This window comes from Manacus candei, unplaced genomic scaffold (genome assembly GCF_025592945.1).
Source record: "Manacus candei isolate 608988 ecotype Guabito, Panama unplaced genomic scaffold, ASM2559294v1 h1tg000113l, whole genome shotgun sequence".
In the NCBI taxonomy this organism is placed as follows: domain Eukaryota; kingdom Metazoa; phylum Chordata; class Aves; order Passeriformes; family Pipridae; genus Manacus; species Manacus candei.
This window is the reverse complement of record NW_026138161.1, coordinates 2,122,787-2,142,514: the sequence shown is the minus strand read 5'-3', so window position 1 is coordinate 2,142,514 and position 19,728 is coordinate 2,122,787. Positions and strand designations below refer to the sequence as shown.

The following is a 19,728-nucleotide window of genomic DNA, read 5'->3' as shown; positions in this document are numbered from 1 at the left end:
AGCAACTGCTAAATCCAGCTGATACAGACCAAAATGTTATATATGTGCTATACCAAGGCACTTGGAAAGAAATGTTTATGTTGGCACTTGCCTTATGTGCAGTGCCAAAGTGCCTGTGAACTGCAGCTGTAGATTGAGAACTGTCAGACTGCCTGAGCCCAGAGCAGAGCTCAGCAGCTCTGTGAGAGCAGAGCAGAATATGGCTCTGCAGGGAACTAAAACATGCCCTGAGGTTGGGCTCTCTGGCACCTATGGAAGTACACAGCTTGAATCTTTCCTGTGGTTGGAGCAATCAGCCTCTGCCACTGGTGCTTTGGCATCTGAACAGCACCAGGACTCTGCTGCAGCCTCTCTCTCTGCAGGTTATTTCTTGTGATGACACGTGATATTCAAAACCCCTGTTCTCTAGTTAAATAGATCCTGGTTATGGAGATATATTCCCTGTTAAAAAGACAGGTTAGAACACAGCACAAACACAGTCTATCTTCCTAAGGAAGCAAGGTTTTCCTGTTCATCCCACTTTATAATCTAAATGCGAGAGAGAACAAGCAAGACAGATGGGACAGCATGGGGAAAAGGAGATTACAGCACAGCAGGCAGTAGCTGTATTGCAGGACAGGCAGTGTTTTCTGTGTCACAGAAGCATAAGGTTTTACAAAGGAAGATTTTAAGACACCTTTGCGACTGAGGAACCCTCTTGAGAGCAAGGGGAAGGATATGACAATGCCTGTAGGCTGTTTCCATCCTTTTTACAGCCAAACACCTTGCAGAAGGCCTGGACTTCCAGCTTCCCATTTACCTTGTACTTGTGAAGGAGGCTCTTGACTTGGGCAGCACTGCGTTGTGAATTTACTGGCTCCTCATGTTCCTGCTGCTGTTCCACATGGTCCAGCCAGGTCATTAGTTCAGCAATAGCTTCCCGGGATGAAAGTTTTTCCATTTGAAGCTGGGATAAAGCATATAATGAATCCTCTACACTCTGCTTGTTAGAAATATCAAGGAAAATGACATTTCTATTTTTAGAAAGGCTCAGGCACTGTAATCGCATTACAGGGGCATGAACTTGATAGTGAGCCCTGTGCTCCAGAAGGGCAAGTGACTTAAGAAAGGTTCAAGAATTCATAAATCTCAGATAAAAATATTTCTTTTTGTAACAGACTTTCACGTAAAACTGTAAAGATAATAAATATACGCAAAACAGTCCAGGAAGAACACTGCAATATTTAAACTGCAGTACAATATTGGGGTTATTCTGAAAGCAAGACAGACAGTTAACTCAGAAAAAGGTAGTTTGGGGAGCAGCCAACTGAATCCCAGCAGCAACATTTTAATGTAATTATTTAGCTTGAACTGAGAGATGGCAGCAGAGTGTCTCCTCACCTGGTGAAGCTTTTCTTGGATGGCTGGGAGTTGTGTAATCAGTTCTCCCCATTTTTGCTCAAACTTTGCCAAAGATGACCTAAGTGCTGCAGTATCAGCTTGCTTCACGTGAAAGAGCTGGTTGGCAGTGCTCACCACTGATGACTTCAGGGAAGATTTTTCATCAACTTCCTTAGAGAACGTCTGAGGTGCACAGGAGAAATTTAAGAGACGGTAAATATTTAAATATCTATTTAAATGAATAAGACAAACCACATTTTCAGTCACAGGATGAAATGCTTCAAGCAGATTTTACCAAGTTTAACAGTGAGCTCAACATGTTCTGGCAGCAGGTAAAGCATTTTTCTGCCCAGCTTGGTACAATGCTGAATCCCACTTTTTGCCCCATCCATGTGGATGGGAATATCCTGATTCTCACTTCACACAGAGGTTCAGGGAGGAACCCCAGTCCTCAGGTCTCCAGCCAGCTCACACCTACCAGTCCAAACTTCACGATGCTCTGCTTTCCCACTGTGCACTGTTCCTTCTGTCTGGCCTTATACTGGGGCTGAACCTCCTGGCTGGTCATCCAAGGGGAGCACAGCACAGGGGGGCAGGCAAAGACATGAAATGCAATTCAGCATATTTCCCTTTCCTGACTTTGGCTGAGCATCTTCATCCCTCCCGTACCCTGAGCCCACGCTCCAGGTTCTGCTGTTAAGTGGCAGCTTGGCAGAACTGCTGGATCTGGTGTTTGGCATCAGGAGCAAGACAGAAACAGTGCCAGTATGCTGTACTTGCATAAGAAAGAGATCCTGGCTGGGCTGTGAGCTCATTACAGAGGATTCCATTCTGATTTCCGATCTCTGGGTCTCTCGCCAGCCTCAGGATCTGAAGGAAGGTTTTTGGTGGCTTTGGGGCACACTCCCATTCAGTGCTGTATTACATGGGCAGTTTACACCTCATGGCAAATACAAAAACCTCTCAAAATGGTCATTTTCACCAAAAGTCACAATGCCTTATCTAAACCTGGCAGCAGAAATGACTTACAAACAAGCTGCTGATGTTGTCCCTGATGGTGGGAAGATCTTGTGACACATTGAGAGACTGTTCCTTCCAAAAATTCATTCTCTGCTGAGCAGAGTCCAGCCATTTCATTAATTCCTCAGAGTCTCTGTTGTAGCTACAAGGAGGAAACAAAACACAGAAAATTACATCTAGCTGAGGCTAGGATACATTTCTCATCCTCCAAATTGTCCTCCTCTCTGTGAAGAGGCACCCCTGCTGCTACAGGAGCCTGCAGAAGCTTGACTACAGCTATCACCTATAGAAGATCAGAAACTGATGTCTAACTGATATCTCTAATTGCTTTTTGAGTTACACCCACCTGACCAAGAGCTTCAGTAACGTTTGAAGTCGGTGTAGTTCATGGCCAACTTTTTTGGTTAAAGACAACCACTGCTCTTCCAGCTTCCCAATGTGGCTTCTTATTTCTGGACAGCTCACAGCAGTCAGCAATTTCTTCCCTTCTTTCACCATCTGGTATAGCCTGGCATGTTTTTCATCAACACCGATTTTGATTTGCTGTCAGAATATGGGAAGTTTGCAGAACAATAATATTTTAAAAACAGAAAACACAGCTAGGAAAACACATATAATTTGTTCTGACTTCTTAATCTCACACTTTGTCATGTATTTTATTTTCCAAATAAGAGTGGGTGGGTTTTTTTGTTTCCCCTAGAGAGATCAAGACAGATCTCAACATACTTTCATAGATAATCAGAATGTGTTATGATTTGATGGGCGTTTCTGACCCATGCAAACCTCAAGCAATGGACAAAGACTGTCAGATCTGGTTGCACTGTCCAAACATATGGCTGTTCCCACCAGAAAGTTATTGTTATTGTCCTCCTGTTCCCCTCAAAGTTATTGTACTTCCTTCAGGTTCTATCCTATTTAAAAAGAAATGTTACCAGAGTTTTGAAGGAAACTATTGGGATAATTATTGAATAATGGTGGCAGAGAGGAACAAAGAGTGAACAGTGGTAAAAAAGAAAAAAAAAAAAACGGGAAGCAGGTCAGTCCCAGGGAGAAAACAAAGTAGCAATTGTGTGATGTGCATCTCACTTCTATCCAGACATGTACAATATTGTTAATAGAGATATTTCTCACACAGGAATTAAGCCCCAGAGAATTTTATTCTGCCCTGTCCTTGAAATTGTGAAGGTCCAGTGCTGGGACTCCACCCAAAAACATCTTCTAAAGCTTTACTACTTTGTTTCTGATTTCTTTAAAGACAAATAAATAGTGAAGAGCTAGTTAAAAACTTAAAAAGCCAAGGAAAACTAGGCAACTTCACACTTACTGATTATGCATTGCATGTCTCCTGTCTCAGTGCAACAGGTATCAAAAGCACCAGAGGGCCACTATGATCATAAATATCTACTGTTGATCCATTACAAAAGCTTTAATATAGCTCAGAATTTTCTGGGAATATCCAGTGACCTCTTTCATGCAGTCAGACAGATTAAATCACTATAATCCTTTCTGCCCTTTATAGTCTATGAATCTAAATATCAAACTGGACTCAGTCTAGACCCAAACATTAATTAATTCAAAAATTTCTAATGGAGTGGGTCCTCTGAAGACTGAGAAAGGTCACACCTCTGAGGAATGCAGAGCACTCTCTGAAAATACATCACTAAGGTTACTGAATACTATCACTTAATTTTATAAAACAATCATAAAAGCTGCTTTCATATCCTTATATTTAAATGTGTTTAAAACATGGATAAAATATTTCCAACTGCAGCTGAGGTTCCAAATAAAAGATGCAGCTCTGCCATCAGAGATGCAGCTGCAACCAGGGTTGCAATAGGGGTTCAAATACTTCATATTTTCAGGTATTTGAAGGCACTAGGTTGATTCTCCTCTTCCACAGGTTTTACACCATGGCATGAAAATCTTTCCTGAATTACAGAGAAGTGGCTCTGTGTGCACTCCAAAGCTCCTTGCTGTATTTGGGATCCATGGAGCCTGCACACCATCTTATCCCAAATATTTGCATTTGCAGACCAACTTCTAAAGTAGCTATAGTCATTATTCCCACTTAGATGAACTTGTAGCCTGTGGCTGGAATTAGCAGCCTGGTCCCCTGATACTTTTAAAAGTAAGTTGTCGGCTTGCATCCACACACAGGCAAGGAGACAAAGGAAACAGGGTCCTAAAAATCATCATCTTCTCACATTCTAACTAATCTTTTGGCCAACTACAGATCCACAAAGAAAGCCAGTTGGAGAAACACATAAATACCTCTAGAAGTGCAATCCTTTCCATCAATCTTTCTTCAGTTTCTTCTACTAAATTGACAGAAGGCAACGTAGAGGCAAGTGCCTCTAACTCCTTATTGAAAACTAGGCGTTCCTCATCAAACACCATCCATTCCTAAAAAATACATTGAATCATTAACACAGCACACATCAATCTGCGTTTTTGCTACACCAGACTCAGGCCTTACTATTTATTCTAGCATCAGCAGCTCTTGCTTTAATGAAACATAACATGAAAATAGGTGAATAATATGGAAATTAAAATAAAGTGAGACATGATTTCACCATAGATGAATTAATTATTCATTTTCCAATATCTTCAAGGGTTCTTATTTTAAAGTCGTGTACATAATTTTTTATTCCCTCGGTGTGTTTTAAGATTAAGTCTTATTTTAGAGTGCTGATGGTATTTTTGTGCCTTAAAAGGCTCTTCTGTCAGTCCAGGCACTCAAAAGTTACTGCAAGAAGTCATAAAGTCCCACCCATGTCAGAATAATAAGTTGAAATGTCCACTTTCAGAGACTTGCAAGGATAAAGTTGGTTTACTGACACACACAGAATAACTAATGGACTGTTGTTGTCCAGTGCAGTCAGGAAAGGACAACTACTAGCCAAAGAATCACTGGTGGGAAAAGAGTTGCCTTAGATGAAACTTTTCTTCTTCCCTCCAGCTTTTACTCTGGGTTTCTTTTGAGTTATTACCTTTAACAGGCTTTCTAAGTGGATACCATATTGGCAGGCCTTCTGCTCCAGCAACCTGACTTCATTCACCAGCTCTTTCCAGAATTCCTCTCTCTTTTGCAGGACAGAAGGACTCACTCTCTTAGAAAATGCTTGCATGTAAGCCATGCGGGTCATGAGGTTGCGGAAAAAGTCCTGAAAAAAACAAGTTAAAGCTTGGTCTTTAAGAGAGATCACACACTCACAGCAGGAAAAGACTCATTGAGAAGCCAGTTTCAGGGCACAGCTGGAGTCAGGAGACTACTACCCAAATTCTGCATCACCCCAAGATGGGCAGTCACTGATCATTTCACAGTTAGTCAGAAATGAGTGATGAGCTGAATACACTGTTCTCATTTATACATTTCTAAAGAGAAAGATCTACATTTATACTTTCAGTTTGTATGAAATTCATAGATGCTGTAGGAAGATAATGGAAGGAAAAGTTTAGCTGTAAATAAATGTGTAGTTTAGCATGAGGTAGTTATCACCACACACAGTAATTATCCAGTTTGCTTCACCTAGATTTCAGGTGACTTCAAGCAATAAGTAGTAGGCAGGGAACAATAGTTTCATATAACTACAAGGCAACAGTTTGATTTAGTTATGGCTCTTGGTAAATGTCTGAATCTCAACACAGCACTTTCCCCCACAAAAAGAAAGGTTTCAGGGTCTTCAATCAAGGCACTCTTCATTAAGAACTAATAACTAGTACAAGAATTTCACTTAAAGACCATACTCCAGGCATAGGTTGTGTGAGCATCCTGAGCATTCCTACCAGGGTAGAGAAAATGGCTTTTGCAGTTTTGTTTTGCTTTGTAAACAAATTCCTAATATTTGGTTTTGCTAAGGGCAAGCTGTGAGTGACAACCACCTATGCCTGACTCCTATGACTTTGGAGTAGTGGTTTGCAGTGCTCAGCACTTGAAGGAATTTTTAAGGAGTTTAAGCTACGTGGAGCAGTTACATCAAGGCATTGACATGACAAAGACACCTTCCAGTGACTGGTGCTGGCCAGGGCTGCTTGCCAAGTGCAGGACAGTGAGGATGCAGGTGCCTTCTCAGCATCTCCCACCAAGCATGTAGCAGCTGAATACAAGGGACACTGGGCTGCAAAGGGGAGGGTCTCAACTACCCTCCCATTGGAAAAGTGGTTGCTATGGGTAAGTTTCCTCCACCAGATCATGATGGCACAGAATGCTGAAAGCAAAGGCTCAACTCCCAGTTGCTATACAATTTCAAGAACCTCACTCCTGATTTACTGTCAGTACTTAGAAGGACATGTGTTTTCCTTACACATCAATGTGTTCTGAGTAAGCAAAAGTAGTAATTTATCACCAAAACTGCATTTGTAATAACAGCCACTCTTTCATATTTTAGTGGGTCCTGTTTTGGTTTACTGAAAACCTTTGCTTTGTTTTCTGCACATATTCCAGTCCCTCCCCCATGCACGAGCCAGTTATTCTTCTCCATTTCACTGGAGAAACCACTCACAACAAACAGTGATCCTGCTGTGCTGATCTAAGCAGTGCTGTGATAAGCATCTTATACCTTATGATTTTCCAGGTGAGACTGCAGAGCTGCTCTGCTTTTTGCTAGGTGCTTTGGATCTTGTGCCATCTTCTCTCTTCCAATAGCTACCAGCTCTGCAAACCCACGAAGTAAGTCCTCATACTGGCTTTCACTGATGGAAGGGGAGTTCAGCTCCACATACTTTGCTTTCAGAATCCCCCACATGTCATCCAAAACATCCTATAATGTAAACACAGTTAAGCAATTCATGAAGGACAGAAGTAAATCCCACAACCCCACATATACATTCCCAGAAAACAAAACAACCATCAGCCTTTTGATGCTGAAAAAAAAACGTGCTTCAAAAAATCAAACCTTGCTGAGTAAGTGGAAACTGTACTGTCCCCTTACCTCTAATTTATAAGCTTCCTGGATTAAGGTGATAGGTAACTGCAATCTTTCTCCATGGCCTCTCAATTTTGCCACTTGGTTTTCAAAGTTTTGCAGCTCCAAAGCATAGGCATCAACTTTCTGAAAGAAGGACAAAATAAGCTACTAGGAAGAGTTCCATTCCATTAAACTTTCCATTATCACTGGTAGAGCAGTGGATCCAGAGGTTGGATCTGTGCCAGTACTTTGGAAGATCCAATGATCTTATAAAACTAAATGGACAAGACCGTTCATGACATAGTACAGCATTCAACATGCATTTCAGTTTACTAATTCAAGAGTAGCCATTAAAAGGAATCATGGACTCAGAAAACACCATTTTTTTTATGAACCAGAAATACTCAGTTAGGAATGAATTGAGACAAGTCCTCTCTGAAGAAAGGAAAGCTATATATGTCTGGCATTTCTTTTCCAAGAGTGGTTACCTGACAGAATATACCCAAGGCAGCAATCCCTGCTAGAGGATTCAGCAGGGAACACAGCTCTCAGTCTGGCAGAAAATTATGCCTGTAAACAAGGCTATGAGCCTGTAATAAAGAAGTTTCCAGATACCCTCTTTGCTTCGGCAACAAGTAGGTAGATGGCCAATGACCATTCTAGGAAGGATATGCAGTCTGTTAATTTTTAATTCTCTTCTAATCCCTATAAAGGTCAAAGAAAATAGCTTAACTGGTCAAATTCCATATGACAAAGTGCTCATAAATGCTACATGAGTAGCTATAAATACTAGAGTCCTATTCCCACATAAAAAAAGCTAGTTTTGCATATAAAAAGGCCAAATGTGTGAAGTGCTGTACTCTGCGTAGCTCTTTTTTTCCCCTTTAATAGTATGAGGTGTATTTGCTCTGAGAGGTTGTGGAGAGACTGGTTTCTCCACTCCAACAACTAAAAGAGCTACAAAAGGCCTGTCTACAGATTGGGGTGTAGTGTAAAAAAAAAAAAAGGGGGTGGCAAATATGGTAAATACTGAACTCTCACCTTTCTCAATTTTAAAACCTAGGTGAGACAAACTTTAGAAAATATGAAACTTAATAGATTGCAGAAAACTGGAAATAATAGCTAATGCTGTAAAAACTCTCCTTTCCTTTGAATAAAATTACCTGAAGCTGTTCAGAAACATTATGTCCATGTAGTTCATTCAAGCATTGTTGCAGAGCAGCTTTTTTCTCAGTTAACTGATCATAGAGCATCCTGGTTTGATTCTGCAAAAGAAACAAACATCAGAAATATATCATGTATCAGGAATAGAGTAATGACCAGACAAAATTACACAGCAAACAACAGCAAAAGCATGTTTTCCTCCTTTAAAAAAAACCAGAAAAAATAAAGCATGTGCATTATGGGCTTAAAGCAGTAATTTAGAGAGGGAAATTCTGGAGTCTGTGTAGTGTAAGAAGGTAGATTAGTCTGTCCCAATGATCCTCTATGACTGTAAAAATCTGTGAAACTTATCAAATTCTTCTCTTCTGAAAATAAGAAAATGAGCCCATTACTGGCTGACTGATGGAGCTCCATGGATTCTGCATAAATAAACATTGCTAGACTAGTTCTGCTGCTGTTTGGAGACAATATCCCAGTGTTCTTCAACGGAACTGCTTTATTATTCAGTAGTAAAGAGCCAGGCCATCTTGCAGATGATGAGCACACTGAAGTTTTGTTGGACACTGCAAACTGTATTTCAAAGACCAGGCTCTTTCCTTACTTCAGACTAAATACCTGATCTGAGTGTTTTCCAGCAATAGTTAGTTGATTCAGCACATCACAAGAATCTAAAGAAAAGCTTCTCATTATCTGCTTTTCTGACAAAGAACAAAAAAAAGGGCAAATTTGCAAAACTATGGCTTCTGCTACCGTGGCACAAAGTCTAAAGGAACAGTAAATACAGTGGGGCCAAATCAACCTCCAATACATTGCTAGAAGTAGCCCAGTGTCAGACATGGCACCAAAAGGGAAGAAGGCTGCCTCTCCTGAGGACACAGCAGCAGAAACAATACATGAAACTCTCCTTGGTCTAATCCCTACACACAGAAACTTGCTTTAGCCTGTAGCTCAGCCTGCATGGGATACCAGGTTACTTCCATACTTTCTGCATGCAAATTTTCTACCGTGCTCCGGGCCTCCATAGCAGTCAGCACTGCAAACAGCACTGTAACCAGCAAAATTAATTTGCTTCTTGAGAGGCCAAGACAAGTTTGTTTAGTAGCAAAAAAAAAAAAAAAAAAAAGTCCATTAGAGGTTGCTCATCTGTAATCCAAATGCATTAACACTGACAAGTCTAACAGATGCTGTGAAACAAGATGTTCATTTGGCAGTGGAGTACCAGATAATTGCTATTATGATCCAGCCCAGCTTTCATTGAGTTGCTCCTTGAAGCAGTGGCAGCTTGAGTTTGTTCCAGCCGTGCCTGCAAGTTGTTAAAGCACTCGCAGAACACATCTGTGCTCCCACCAGCACAGCTAATAGACTTCAGGAGATCATCCTTTTTATCACTCAGATCAGCGTGAAGTTTTTGCAGCTCGACAGACAGAGTCTAAAGGGTTGAAAGAAAAGTAATATGAGTGAAAATGGTCTTTCTGAGGACTCTCAGCTGTGAAAGGCAGCAGGACTCAAGTTGGTAATTGTTAAAAGCAATAGGCCCAAATTTGTGCAATACCAAATAGTTTGGTGCTGTTATTCCTGAGTAATGCCAGCAAAACAGAGGGGAAATATAAGGCCATATAAATTCTGTTGTAACAGAAATCCACTGGGATTTCTCCTTCCCAGAATGGACAGTTACCTCATAAAGAGCCTGCTGCACGGCTGCCTCTTCCGTGGAGAGGACTGAGGTGTTTAACATCTCCTCCATGTTATTCAAACATCGGCTGATCGCCAGAAGCAACTCAAACAACTTTCTGTCCAAATTGGAAGAGACTTCCTCTGCCACGTTATCCTGAGTAAATGCAAGCCAGAAGTTTTCAGTACTTTCACCCAAGGCATGGCTAAGATTTATTCACTCATATAAGGTTAGAGGTTTGGTCAGCTAATAATAAAATGGAATTAATTAAATAGTGAGAGACAGACTCATGAGACAATTATATGCATGTAACATTCAGAGCTGTCAAGGACAAAGCTGAGACAATAACCCTTTATTTATTAGAGACTGGCTGTGGTCTTTCAGGTCTCTAATCTCAGGAATGAGCATAGCAAATTTGTCTTGTCAGCTCCAATCCTGCAGATTTACTGAAATAATTTTCCTTGCTTTATATAGCTTGAGGATTTTTACCCACACTAGCAAATCTTTGGATTCAGTTAGCAGAAGTATCATAGCTGAAATTTGAAATGTTTCCTCTCAAAATCCAAAGCTGATTTCTACATTCTACTCCACACCCAATGCAAAAGCTCACTACAGTGAATGCCACTTGCAATAATATGATTATTGACTGTTTCCCAGTGTCCAAGCAGTGTCTTGTTTCTAGAATCCCTGTTATTTTTTGCAATGCCAGGACATGCCATTTTTACCTGTGCATGCACCACATTTGCTTCCTGGCTCAGGTCTCCCAGCTGGACAGTGTAAGTTTTCAGTTCTTCCACGGTTGGGGTTCCTGCACCTGTGAATGTTCCTCGGGGCAGCATGTTCATCTTTGTTGTAATCTAACATTTGAAAAAGGAACACTGAAATTAGGTGAAAAGCTCAAATGAAGACAGGGTTATGGGCAATGAAATATCACTCCTCTAAAAAAGCATTAAAATGAAACTTTTAAGGCACTAATATAAAGCACCTGGATAGCAGGGATCCCTTTATACCGGCAAAAGTTGGGCAGGCTATGCCCTGATGGGAGGCTGACTGAAAAAGGAGCCTCTGATTCCCAGTTTTAAGGGCTACAGCTGTAGTTTGTGTTAAGGCAACCCTACTGCCCACTGCAGGGTTAAGTCTTGCCTGCAAAAGAGCTGACATTCATTCTTTTATGTCTGACATTCTGTCTCGTATAGCAGCAATTTCAGAGAATAATAAATCTAATTATCCTAATTTAATGTGAACAAAACTGTTAATAACAGGAATTACAGTTTTGTCCAAGGAATAAAATTCTGCAGTTCAGAACATAAACACAGCGCGCTCTTGTTGCAGTCCAAACTCTGCTTTTGACATATGAGAATGAGAGAACACAATGGTGAATGGCAGAACAAAATTTTAGCCAGAGATTTGCTCTGACCAAAATGTTCTCACTTGAGGGAACTTAACCCACTTAATTGACTTAACCCACATCCAAAAAAATCAGCTGGGAGCTTGCTGGCTAACTCTCTGAGTTCTCTTGAAAGAATGAAGCAGATAACATCTAGTCTGAATGTTAACTACAAAGACTCACCAGGTGCTCCCACACTGTGCTTAGTAGTCACTACTTCAGAGACACAATTTACCTCAAAGTAAAATTAAAAGACAATTATGAAAACACTATGCAGTAACAATCTCCTCTGGAGAATGCTTGCACAGGTTTCAGTTATCTGATGAAGAGCCATGCTAAGGTGACACAGGAAGATACACTAATTGCTATCTTTACCACAAACGACTGCCCACAGAGTGTTTAAACAAACCTGAGGTTCCACAAGCTGGCAGAGAGGAGATTTCACCTTTGATGACAGCTCTTGTTGTAAATATTGCCATTTATTTCCCATTTGATCCTTTGGAGCCAAGGTGGGATCAGCCTGCTTGCTCTTTGAATCAGATTCTCCACTGCTGTATTGAGAAAACATTGTCAGAATGGCAAACACTGAAACAGAATAAGTAAAATCAGGTTTGTAAGGCTTCTTGTGTAAAATTAATTCCTCTTGCTCCTGTCTCAAAACCAGCCTGAAACCAAACATATGGATGATTTTAATCCAAGCTTTGATACATTTCTTTGGACTTTTCCCTTCCCATGAAACATCCTAGAGGCCTGCTGGCAGCCTCCATGTCTGTAATGACAACATGGGGAGCACAGGCCTGTAGCAAGTCTCAGTTCCATACTGGAAGGTACATGACCCCCACGTCCCCTTTTCAAGGCTGCTGCCTTTGAACCTGGCTGGGTGTGTCTGTGCATTTGTACAGCAATGGCTGTGAACAGACACACCCAACTCGCCTCCAGAGGGGCCTGTTTTAGTTCACAGCAGGTGTCAGTCCTGCCTGACAGCCAGACTGACTCTGAGCACTGGAGTCAGCCCAGTATCAAGGAGTGTGTCCCATGAACGAGCCCCTATTTCTCTAGACTGTTGACAGCAGATATCCCCAGTTTCTGCCATTTTTCTTCTACAGGCACCAATGGTATGACTGCAAACCTTCAGCAGGTTTAGGCAGTTTCACATCACTGAATCTGGTAACCGAGTTTTTTCGTACCTTGATTCTGATTTCTGAGTCACACTGTCCTCAAGCTGTGGCTGCATTTTTTCCACGCACGACTCAATAAAGTCAATGAGGCTTTTCTGCTCAGCTGCTTTTACTTTCAGATCCTGTGCACAGAGGACAGCATGAACAGTTATTTGAACTGTAATAATCTGAAATGATGATTGCGCTTTTCCAATCACATTTTAAGTGAAATCGTTCGGCAATGAAAATAAGAATACATCTGTCAGAATAAAGTGCAATTTATGTGTAAACATGACTTTACAAAACAAACAGTTTTCTGCAAACATGTATTTTCATGGAATGAATTTCTGCCTGAGCTGAAGATTTAAAAGCAAAACCCATCAATCAGAAACAAATTATGTAGACATGGAAATTTAAGGGCCACCTACTGCAATCCTTAGACAGAGAGATCGGCAAGGGAAAATGGGGATTTGCTCAAATATGATTTCCATTAGTCAAAAGGAGAGTGTCGAGTGAAAAGTGAGCAATTCTAGCAGCTCAACCTGGATAATTTTCTCCAACTCTTTTCTAATAGCATCAAAATGGCAAAAGTTAATTTTTCAGACAGTAAAACAGAAGCAGTTTGCAGAGCACAGAACATCACAGGGTTTTTTTATTGTACTAACAACCCCCTTAAAGTCCTTGTGAGTTAGCCCATGGGAAAACATACACAAAGCTTCACCTTCAAATGCATCTTCAAAACTAATGTCAATACATGGATTCAGATTTCACAACAGGAGACTGGAGGGATAGGTGATGCCATCTGAATCATTATGAAACAAGGCAAATGTCAGGGTCCCACCCCGCTTTGCAATATTACTAAACCTTTTGGACAAGGGATTTTAGGAGTGAGACCTTTCTGCATCCTGACAAACTTCTGCAGAAGCTGTAAATGCAGCTGTTTCCCCCACCCACAGGGGATGTGGAACAGCCTGGCTCCTGGATGGGAGGAGAATTACCTGTGGGTGCTGGAGACCATTGTGCCAACTGGGTGGCTGTTCGGCAAGGGCAGGCTGGGGCACGCTGAAGCCATCTGAGTGCAGGATCTCAAGGGGCTCTGGGTCGACCCTCTCCCTGTTGTTAACCTGTAAAGAGAGACCCAGTGGGGGAAAGCTTCCAGACTTGACAAGAGAGCAGAACCCCTCAGGTGCAGTTTGGGGAAAAGGCAAAAGCAGAGCTGTTTCAGACTTACTATACACAGAATCAGCAGCATATGAAACACAATTGCTACTTTTGCAAAGATTTTTGTCCAGTTCCGTTTACTGAAAGTTTAATCCATTCTAACCTGCTGCCAAGGTTCTCACAGTTCTCCCCCAACAGTTACAGTTGCTTTGTTTTACCTGTTAGCAGATTAGGTGATACTAACCCTCCATTCTTATTGTTTGACCAAATTATAGGGATGTGCAATTTTTACTTATAAATTTGGTCATGTGCCTGGATTCTCTATCTGTCTGCGCTCACAGAGGTACTTCAACAGGAGCCTTTACCAGTACTAATTCTCTCCTGGGCCATGCAGGCTCCCTTTTAGACTGTGCTCCTCCAGCCCTGGAGAAACTGTAGCTATTACACAAACACATCAGGTGAGCTTCTCTGATCCCTTGTACAACAAAAGGGAATGAGCTCTGAAACCAGGAGTTATTGTCTCACCCACTGGGAAACTTAGCAAAGACTGTGCAGCTGTGTCAGTCACTGTCCTTCCCATTTATGCATTCTTCAAAGAGAAAGTTACTGAAAAGCCTCTCTGCTGTGATACTATCCCAGACAAACATCACGGCATTTTAAAGGCATTTAAAACCAAACCAAAACCCCAGTCCTTTTCCTACATTCCTTGCAAAATGCTGACTTCTACCACTGAGCACTTAAAGCAGAAACGATGCTGTTCAGAAACTCATTAAAAGTCCACTACTTGCTACAAACTGCAAGTAATTATACAGGACTGTAAACTAGAATAATAGTAACTCTGACATTTTGATTGACTTCTCTCCCTTCCTTGCTTCACATGGTGAGCTCTAACTGTTCTTCTGCAACTACAGACCATTAAAGCACCATGACTCTCACTCTTGGTCTGCACAGCATTCATATGCTTTACCTGCTCTTCATTGTACTTGTCTTGAAGCATCATCTGGACATTCTCCAAATTGCGCTTCACTTCCTTCAGCTTCATGGAAAGAGCCTCTGTTTTTTGTTGGTAATCTGCACTATCTCCACAATCTTCCAGTAAAGAGAGGACCTTTTGTTCAATCTCTGATAACCTCACCTAGAAGGGACAGCAGATAATTATTTCATTCTTAGAAGTACAACACTCCTCTCCTGACAACATTCTGAAGTCAATGCTCACACCACTCCTGTTTGAAAAGAATAGAAACATACAGGCAAGAGCAATAGCTGTGCCCCCCCAAGATTTCCTCCAATATAGACTCTTTTTATTCTGAACAATTAAATAAATTTTTTACAGAGTTAGTCTTAACACTGTTTCAAACAATAGCATCTGTAGGAAGTTATATTAACCCAGATATGAAGCAATAAAAGAGAAGAGCAGAAATTACAGACTCCATTTGAGTGTGACCAAGAAGACAACACATCTCAGGGGGGAGAAAGGCAGTGCACAAACTGCTCACATCACCCTTAGGGACAAAGGATGCTGAATTACCAATGCATAGCAATGTTCCCATGTGTCAGCCAGGCCACTGCAAGCTGCTGGGATCTGCTTTTTGATTCAAGCTGCTTTGAATCAAAGTGCATCTCTGCATACTTTAAACTCATGTTTTTAAGGTAAGTGTGGAGACAGGTATCATGGCTCAACTTCAAAGTAATTAACTGTAATAAATTAACTGCTTTACATCATATGCCTGGATCTGGAGAATATTTGTCTTTGTTCTATGTGTATCTTTTTGTGTAGGTCTTGATTAGGTTAGAAAATTCTCTTCCGCCTGAGTTCTCATCTTTGCATTGAGCCAGGCAGTTCAAGCCAACAGGAACTGAGCAGCTCTTACAGCTGCCCAAAGCCTGCTTGTTTTCACCAGCTGGAACTGCCCTGTTGAGGCCTGTGCTGACACAAATGCTGAACGGGATCCAGATGCATCCAGACACCTAGGTGCATTCAGGATCCTAATTCCCACAGAGTTCAGCACCTGAGCACTTGGCTGAATCACAGCCTAAACCCAGAGGCACTTCTTGGCAGGGACTCAGTTCCTATTAAAAAATAAAAACAACACCCAAACCAGCAACAAAACAGGTGGAAATGTCTCCTGGTAATTTAAAATGGGGACATTTTGGTATTGGCTCCTTTATGGTGAGTGAAATTTGTTGCTCTAGGTAGACTCAGTGTTTGAAGTAAACTGGCACACCAGACTGGCACCACAATGAGCTTCAGAGTGGCTCGCCTGCATTCTTTGTTTTAATCTGCACTTGCTGCATGCCAGGACTGTCTCCCACCCAGCCCCTCATGCCAGTCCTGTTTTCCTCCTCCCATTTTCACCAACAGGTACCACCCACTCCTTTTGTTCCACTGCCATGGGGCAAGAGGCTGCCCTAGGAGTAAATGCAGTAGGACCAAATATCTGAGGGCAGGGGAAAAGTGCCATCTTTCTAACTATGCAAAAAGTGCAAAAGTAGAATTAACCAGCTTGGAAGCTCTTTTATACCAGTCTTTTAAATTAGTCTGACAGAAACAGAGTGAAACTGTCAAAAGAAAAAAATACTCTTTTGTTTCTAGCTGATTTATCATGATTGAGACCAATGAAAAATTGCCTTTTAATAGCGGATTTAAACTATAATGAGCCATGTTTTTGAAAACAATCCAAAGAAAAACAAAGCTTTACAAACACTCCAGAATTCTACCTAAATCCCCTGGATGCATACAGATCCCAACTCTAGGTATCTTAACTAAGCCCTTACAAAGCTGCACCTGAAACTGAAGCCAAGCAGTCACCTGTTCTCTCTCTGCATGGTGTGATGAAGCTGATGAAGCAGGGAGAGAAGAGCAAGCACAGCTTTTCTGCAGACACACCCCCCCAGGGAAGGGTGCCTGGTTTGGATGGCAGCAGCAAACTGACTGCTCCTGCTCCGTCTTACCTGGCAATCCGCAAGCTGCGGCTCCACCACCTGCTGCGCGCGGGGGGTCTGAGGGTCTGACCTCAGGGACATTTTAGTTTTGTCTAGCCATTGTTCCAGCTCGGCAACCTGGGCCTGGCACACCAGGAGGATGGATTCTGGCTCGGGCTTCCCGCCATCCAGTGCTTCCCCTCGAGAGCCCAGGGCGACGTTGGGGACTGGAGGCGGCTGGTCGCTCTGAAGCAAAGCACATGAAAGGAACATGGTTAACTCTCTGGTTTGTCATTTCTTTCCCCTCCCCTTACCGGTGAGAAATGATTAACTTTCACACTCACAAGAGCTCCGAAACAACTCTGTCACAGTGTTCCCAGACTTGGGAAAAAAGAAAAGGAAAAAAAAAAAAAAAAAGAGGGGAAAAAAGAAAAAGAAAGGGGAACGCAGCAGCCTGGAGATCCAAGATCTGGTGTAACAGGTTTCCAGGCAGCAATTTGCATTTGCACAGCTATACCTGAGCACGAAGGTAGTTCCTGAGCGCACAGGAAGAGGATGACTCACCATTAACCAGCTCTCCCCCAGGAGAGATGTTTTTCTGTGGGAGTTATATGTAAAAGCAATGCAGTTTGGAGCTGCAGAGCAAGCTGTTGGGCAATGCTTACAAGCTACCTGTGTGTGTTCCAACAGTCAAATATGCTTTATTCAGGCTCTAGGTCACCCTAGAAAAAAACGGTGCATTTTAAGTATTAAATGTTGGGTAATTCTTCTTATTTGCCCTCGTTTAAGAAGCAATATTGCATTGTACACTTCTGTAATAAGGAGAAGTCCAAAGTGCTTGGAGATAATCAGCAGTTGCTTGGGAGGCTGCACAGGTCTGTATATGCCCCCACGCATACAAACACTGGAACTTAGTAAGTAAATAAAGGACAACACCACAAGAACAAAACTACTTGTATGCTCCCCTGGCTCTAGAGCACACATTCAGGCAACTGGCATGGTCAGAGGTAGTGTACAAGCTCCATGTTAAAATGAGATTTGGCCAAAAAAAAGGGAGCAAAAATGCATTGTTTCAGCTATCAGTGTCATCATAGAACAGTTTGGGTGGGAAGGGGCCTTTAACAGCCAACTAATTCAACCACCTTGCAATGAACAGGGACACCTTCCATTAGGATCAGGTTGCTCAGAGCCCTGTCCAATCTGACCTTGAATGTTTCCAGAGATGGGGCATCCACAACTTCTCTGAGAAACCTGTTCCAGTGCCTCACCACTCTCACAGTAAAGTAATTCTTCCTAATAACCAATCTAAGTTCACTTAGAACTATTACTCCTTGTCCTATCACTACACTCCCTGGTAATTTGTCCACTTGGCCAAAAGCCACATCCTCTGCATGTGCCAGAAAGGATGTGGTGACCCAGGCAGGGCTCCCACAAAAAATTGTAGCCATCCAGGTCTGGGGCTGCAGGGAGTGCCAAAGCCTGGAACTGGCACTGGAAGGCAGTAGGGACAACAGCAGTGTAAGGCGTGACCAGCTGGACCATCTGCTCAGCCTGGTGAGGAAGCTGTGAGAGGAAGTCAAAAGGTTAAGAAGCATTAGGGACTCTGAGGAGGAGATTCACTAGTGGGGCCAAACTGGAAGAAGACTGTCCTGGCTGAACAGAGAGCTCTTCCTGGAACTCACAGAGAAACAGAGTATAACACATTTGGAAGAAGGGACAGGCAACTCATGAAGACCACAAGGATGCTGTGAGGTTATGCAAGGACAAAATTAGAAGGGCCAAAGCCCAACTAGAACTTGATCTGGTTGCTGCTGTAAAAACCAACAGCAAACGTTACAAATACAGCATAACCATAACAGAACAGAGCCTCTACCCACCAAGTAGGTCATACAACACACTCGGAAGATGACCTTGTTCAGCTGTTTCAGGCCTTCAAACTCACCATAGCCAGACTGCTATCACCTGTGCCAGGGTCTTCAGTGCTCTCCAAAGTTTGCAGAGATGTTTCTTCACCATGTTTACTGTGCAATTCAATTATTACATCCTCATCCTGTAGAGACAGAGGAAACAGTGGAAATATTTGTATCATTCTTAGTGGACATGTGGCACTTCAGAAGGTGGTTTAGTGGTGGACCTGTTAGCATTAGGTTTGCAGCTGGGACTCACTGATCTTGAAGGTCTTTTCCAACCTACATGATTCTATGATTCTGTGATCCATTGCTTTGTTGTGCTAGAGAAGCCTCAAAGTGCAGCAGCCACTGGTCTTGGCCCAAAAGTATTCACAGACAGTTTTTTTATGCCTATAACACTGGTGTAGAGAAAAACAGTTGCACCTATCACAACATTATTGAGACACCAAGAAGAATAGAGCAGAATGGAATCAAAATTGTAGCTTACTGGTTGTCTTAGACACTGATTTTCTCACATACCAAGAGAACCTCTTCCACAAATCATCCCCCACATTTTAGAGACTTTGCAGGAATTAGGGAAACAAATTACTGCTACTAAACATGTATTTTTATCTTTGTGGGGTTTGTATGGCTAAAAGGAATTAGAATCATAGAGTCATTTAGATTGGAAAAGACCCTTTCAGGGGTCACTGGTCCAACCAATATGTGCAACAGAAAGAGATTTTAAATGGCAAAATTTAGTGTGATATGGAGGATATGAATAAGGCAATCTTGTCCTGCATTTCTACAGTTCTCTTGCTTTACAGAGTTCAGCAATACCTAGGATTTGTGCAGATCTTTTCCACAAAGATGAGTTCCCATCCCCATGGAGATAAACCTGAGTGCATTACCTGAACAATGCCATCCGACAAGGTACCAGAAGACCAAGAGGTTGCACTGTCTTCCTTGTGCCTTTCATCATCTCTTTCTGAAGGCCAAAAGCTTGCATCTTTCTCTGTGGCTGGACTTCCCTTTGAAAGCAGTAACAGCTCAGCTTTAGCTTTTGAAC

The 19,728-nt window shown here is 42.1% G+C and overlaps 1 protein-coding gene across 1 annotated transcript in view; it reads right to left on the bottom strand.

Moving 5' to 3' along the window:
- SYNE2 (spectrin repeat containing nuclear envelope protein 2) overlaps positions 1-19,728 on the bottom strand; it is a 179,798-nt gene that overhangs the window by 55,993 nt on the left and 104,077 nt on the right. Inside the window, exons 66-84 of the mRNA XM_051769854.1 lie at positions 19,571-19,690; positions 18,713-18,820; positions 16,801-17,016; positions 14,816-14,983; positions 13,686-13,811; positions 12,718-12,830; positions 11,940-12,081; positions 10,869-11,000; positions 10,147-10,299; positions 9,691-9,900; positions 8,471-8,572; positions 7,332-7,451; positions 6,960-7,160; positions 5,391-5,564; positions 4,672-4,803; positions 2,747-2,943; positions 2,410-2,542; positions 1,381-1,563; positions 800-946 (exon numbers count right to left, since the gene is read on the bottom strand). Of these exons, the coding sequence (XP_051625814.1) occupies positions 800-946; positions 1,381-1,563; positions 2,410-2,542; positions 2,747-2,943; positions 4,672-4,803; positions 5,391-5,564; positions 6,960-7,160; positions 7,332-7,451; positions 8,471-8,572; positions 9,691-9,900; positions 10,147-10,299; positions 10,869-11,000; positions 11,940-12,081; positions 12,718-12,830; positions 13,686-13,811; positions 14,816-14,983; positions 16,801-17,016; positions 18,713-18,820; positions 19,571-19,690 (2,877 nt within the window). The remainder of the gene's footprint in view (positions 1-799; positions 947-1,380; positions 1,564-2,409; positions 2,543-2,746; positions 2,944-4,671; positions 4,804-5,390; positions 5,565-6,959; positions 7,161-7,331; positions 7,452-8,470; positions 8,573-9,690; positions 9,901-10,146; positions 10,300-10,868; positions 11,001-11,939; positions 12,082-12,717; positions 12,831-13,685; positions 13,812-14,815; positions 14,984-16,800; positions 17,017-18,712; positions 18,821-19,570; positions 19,691-19,728) is intronic.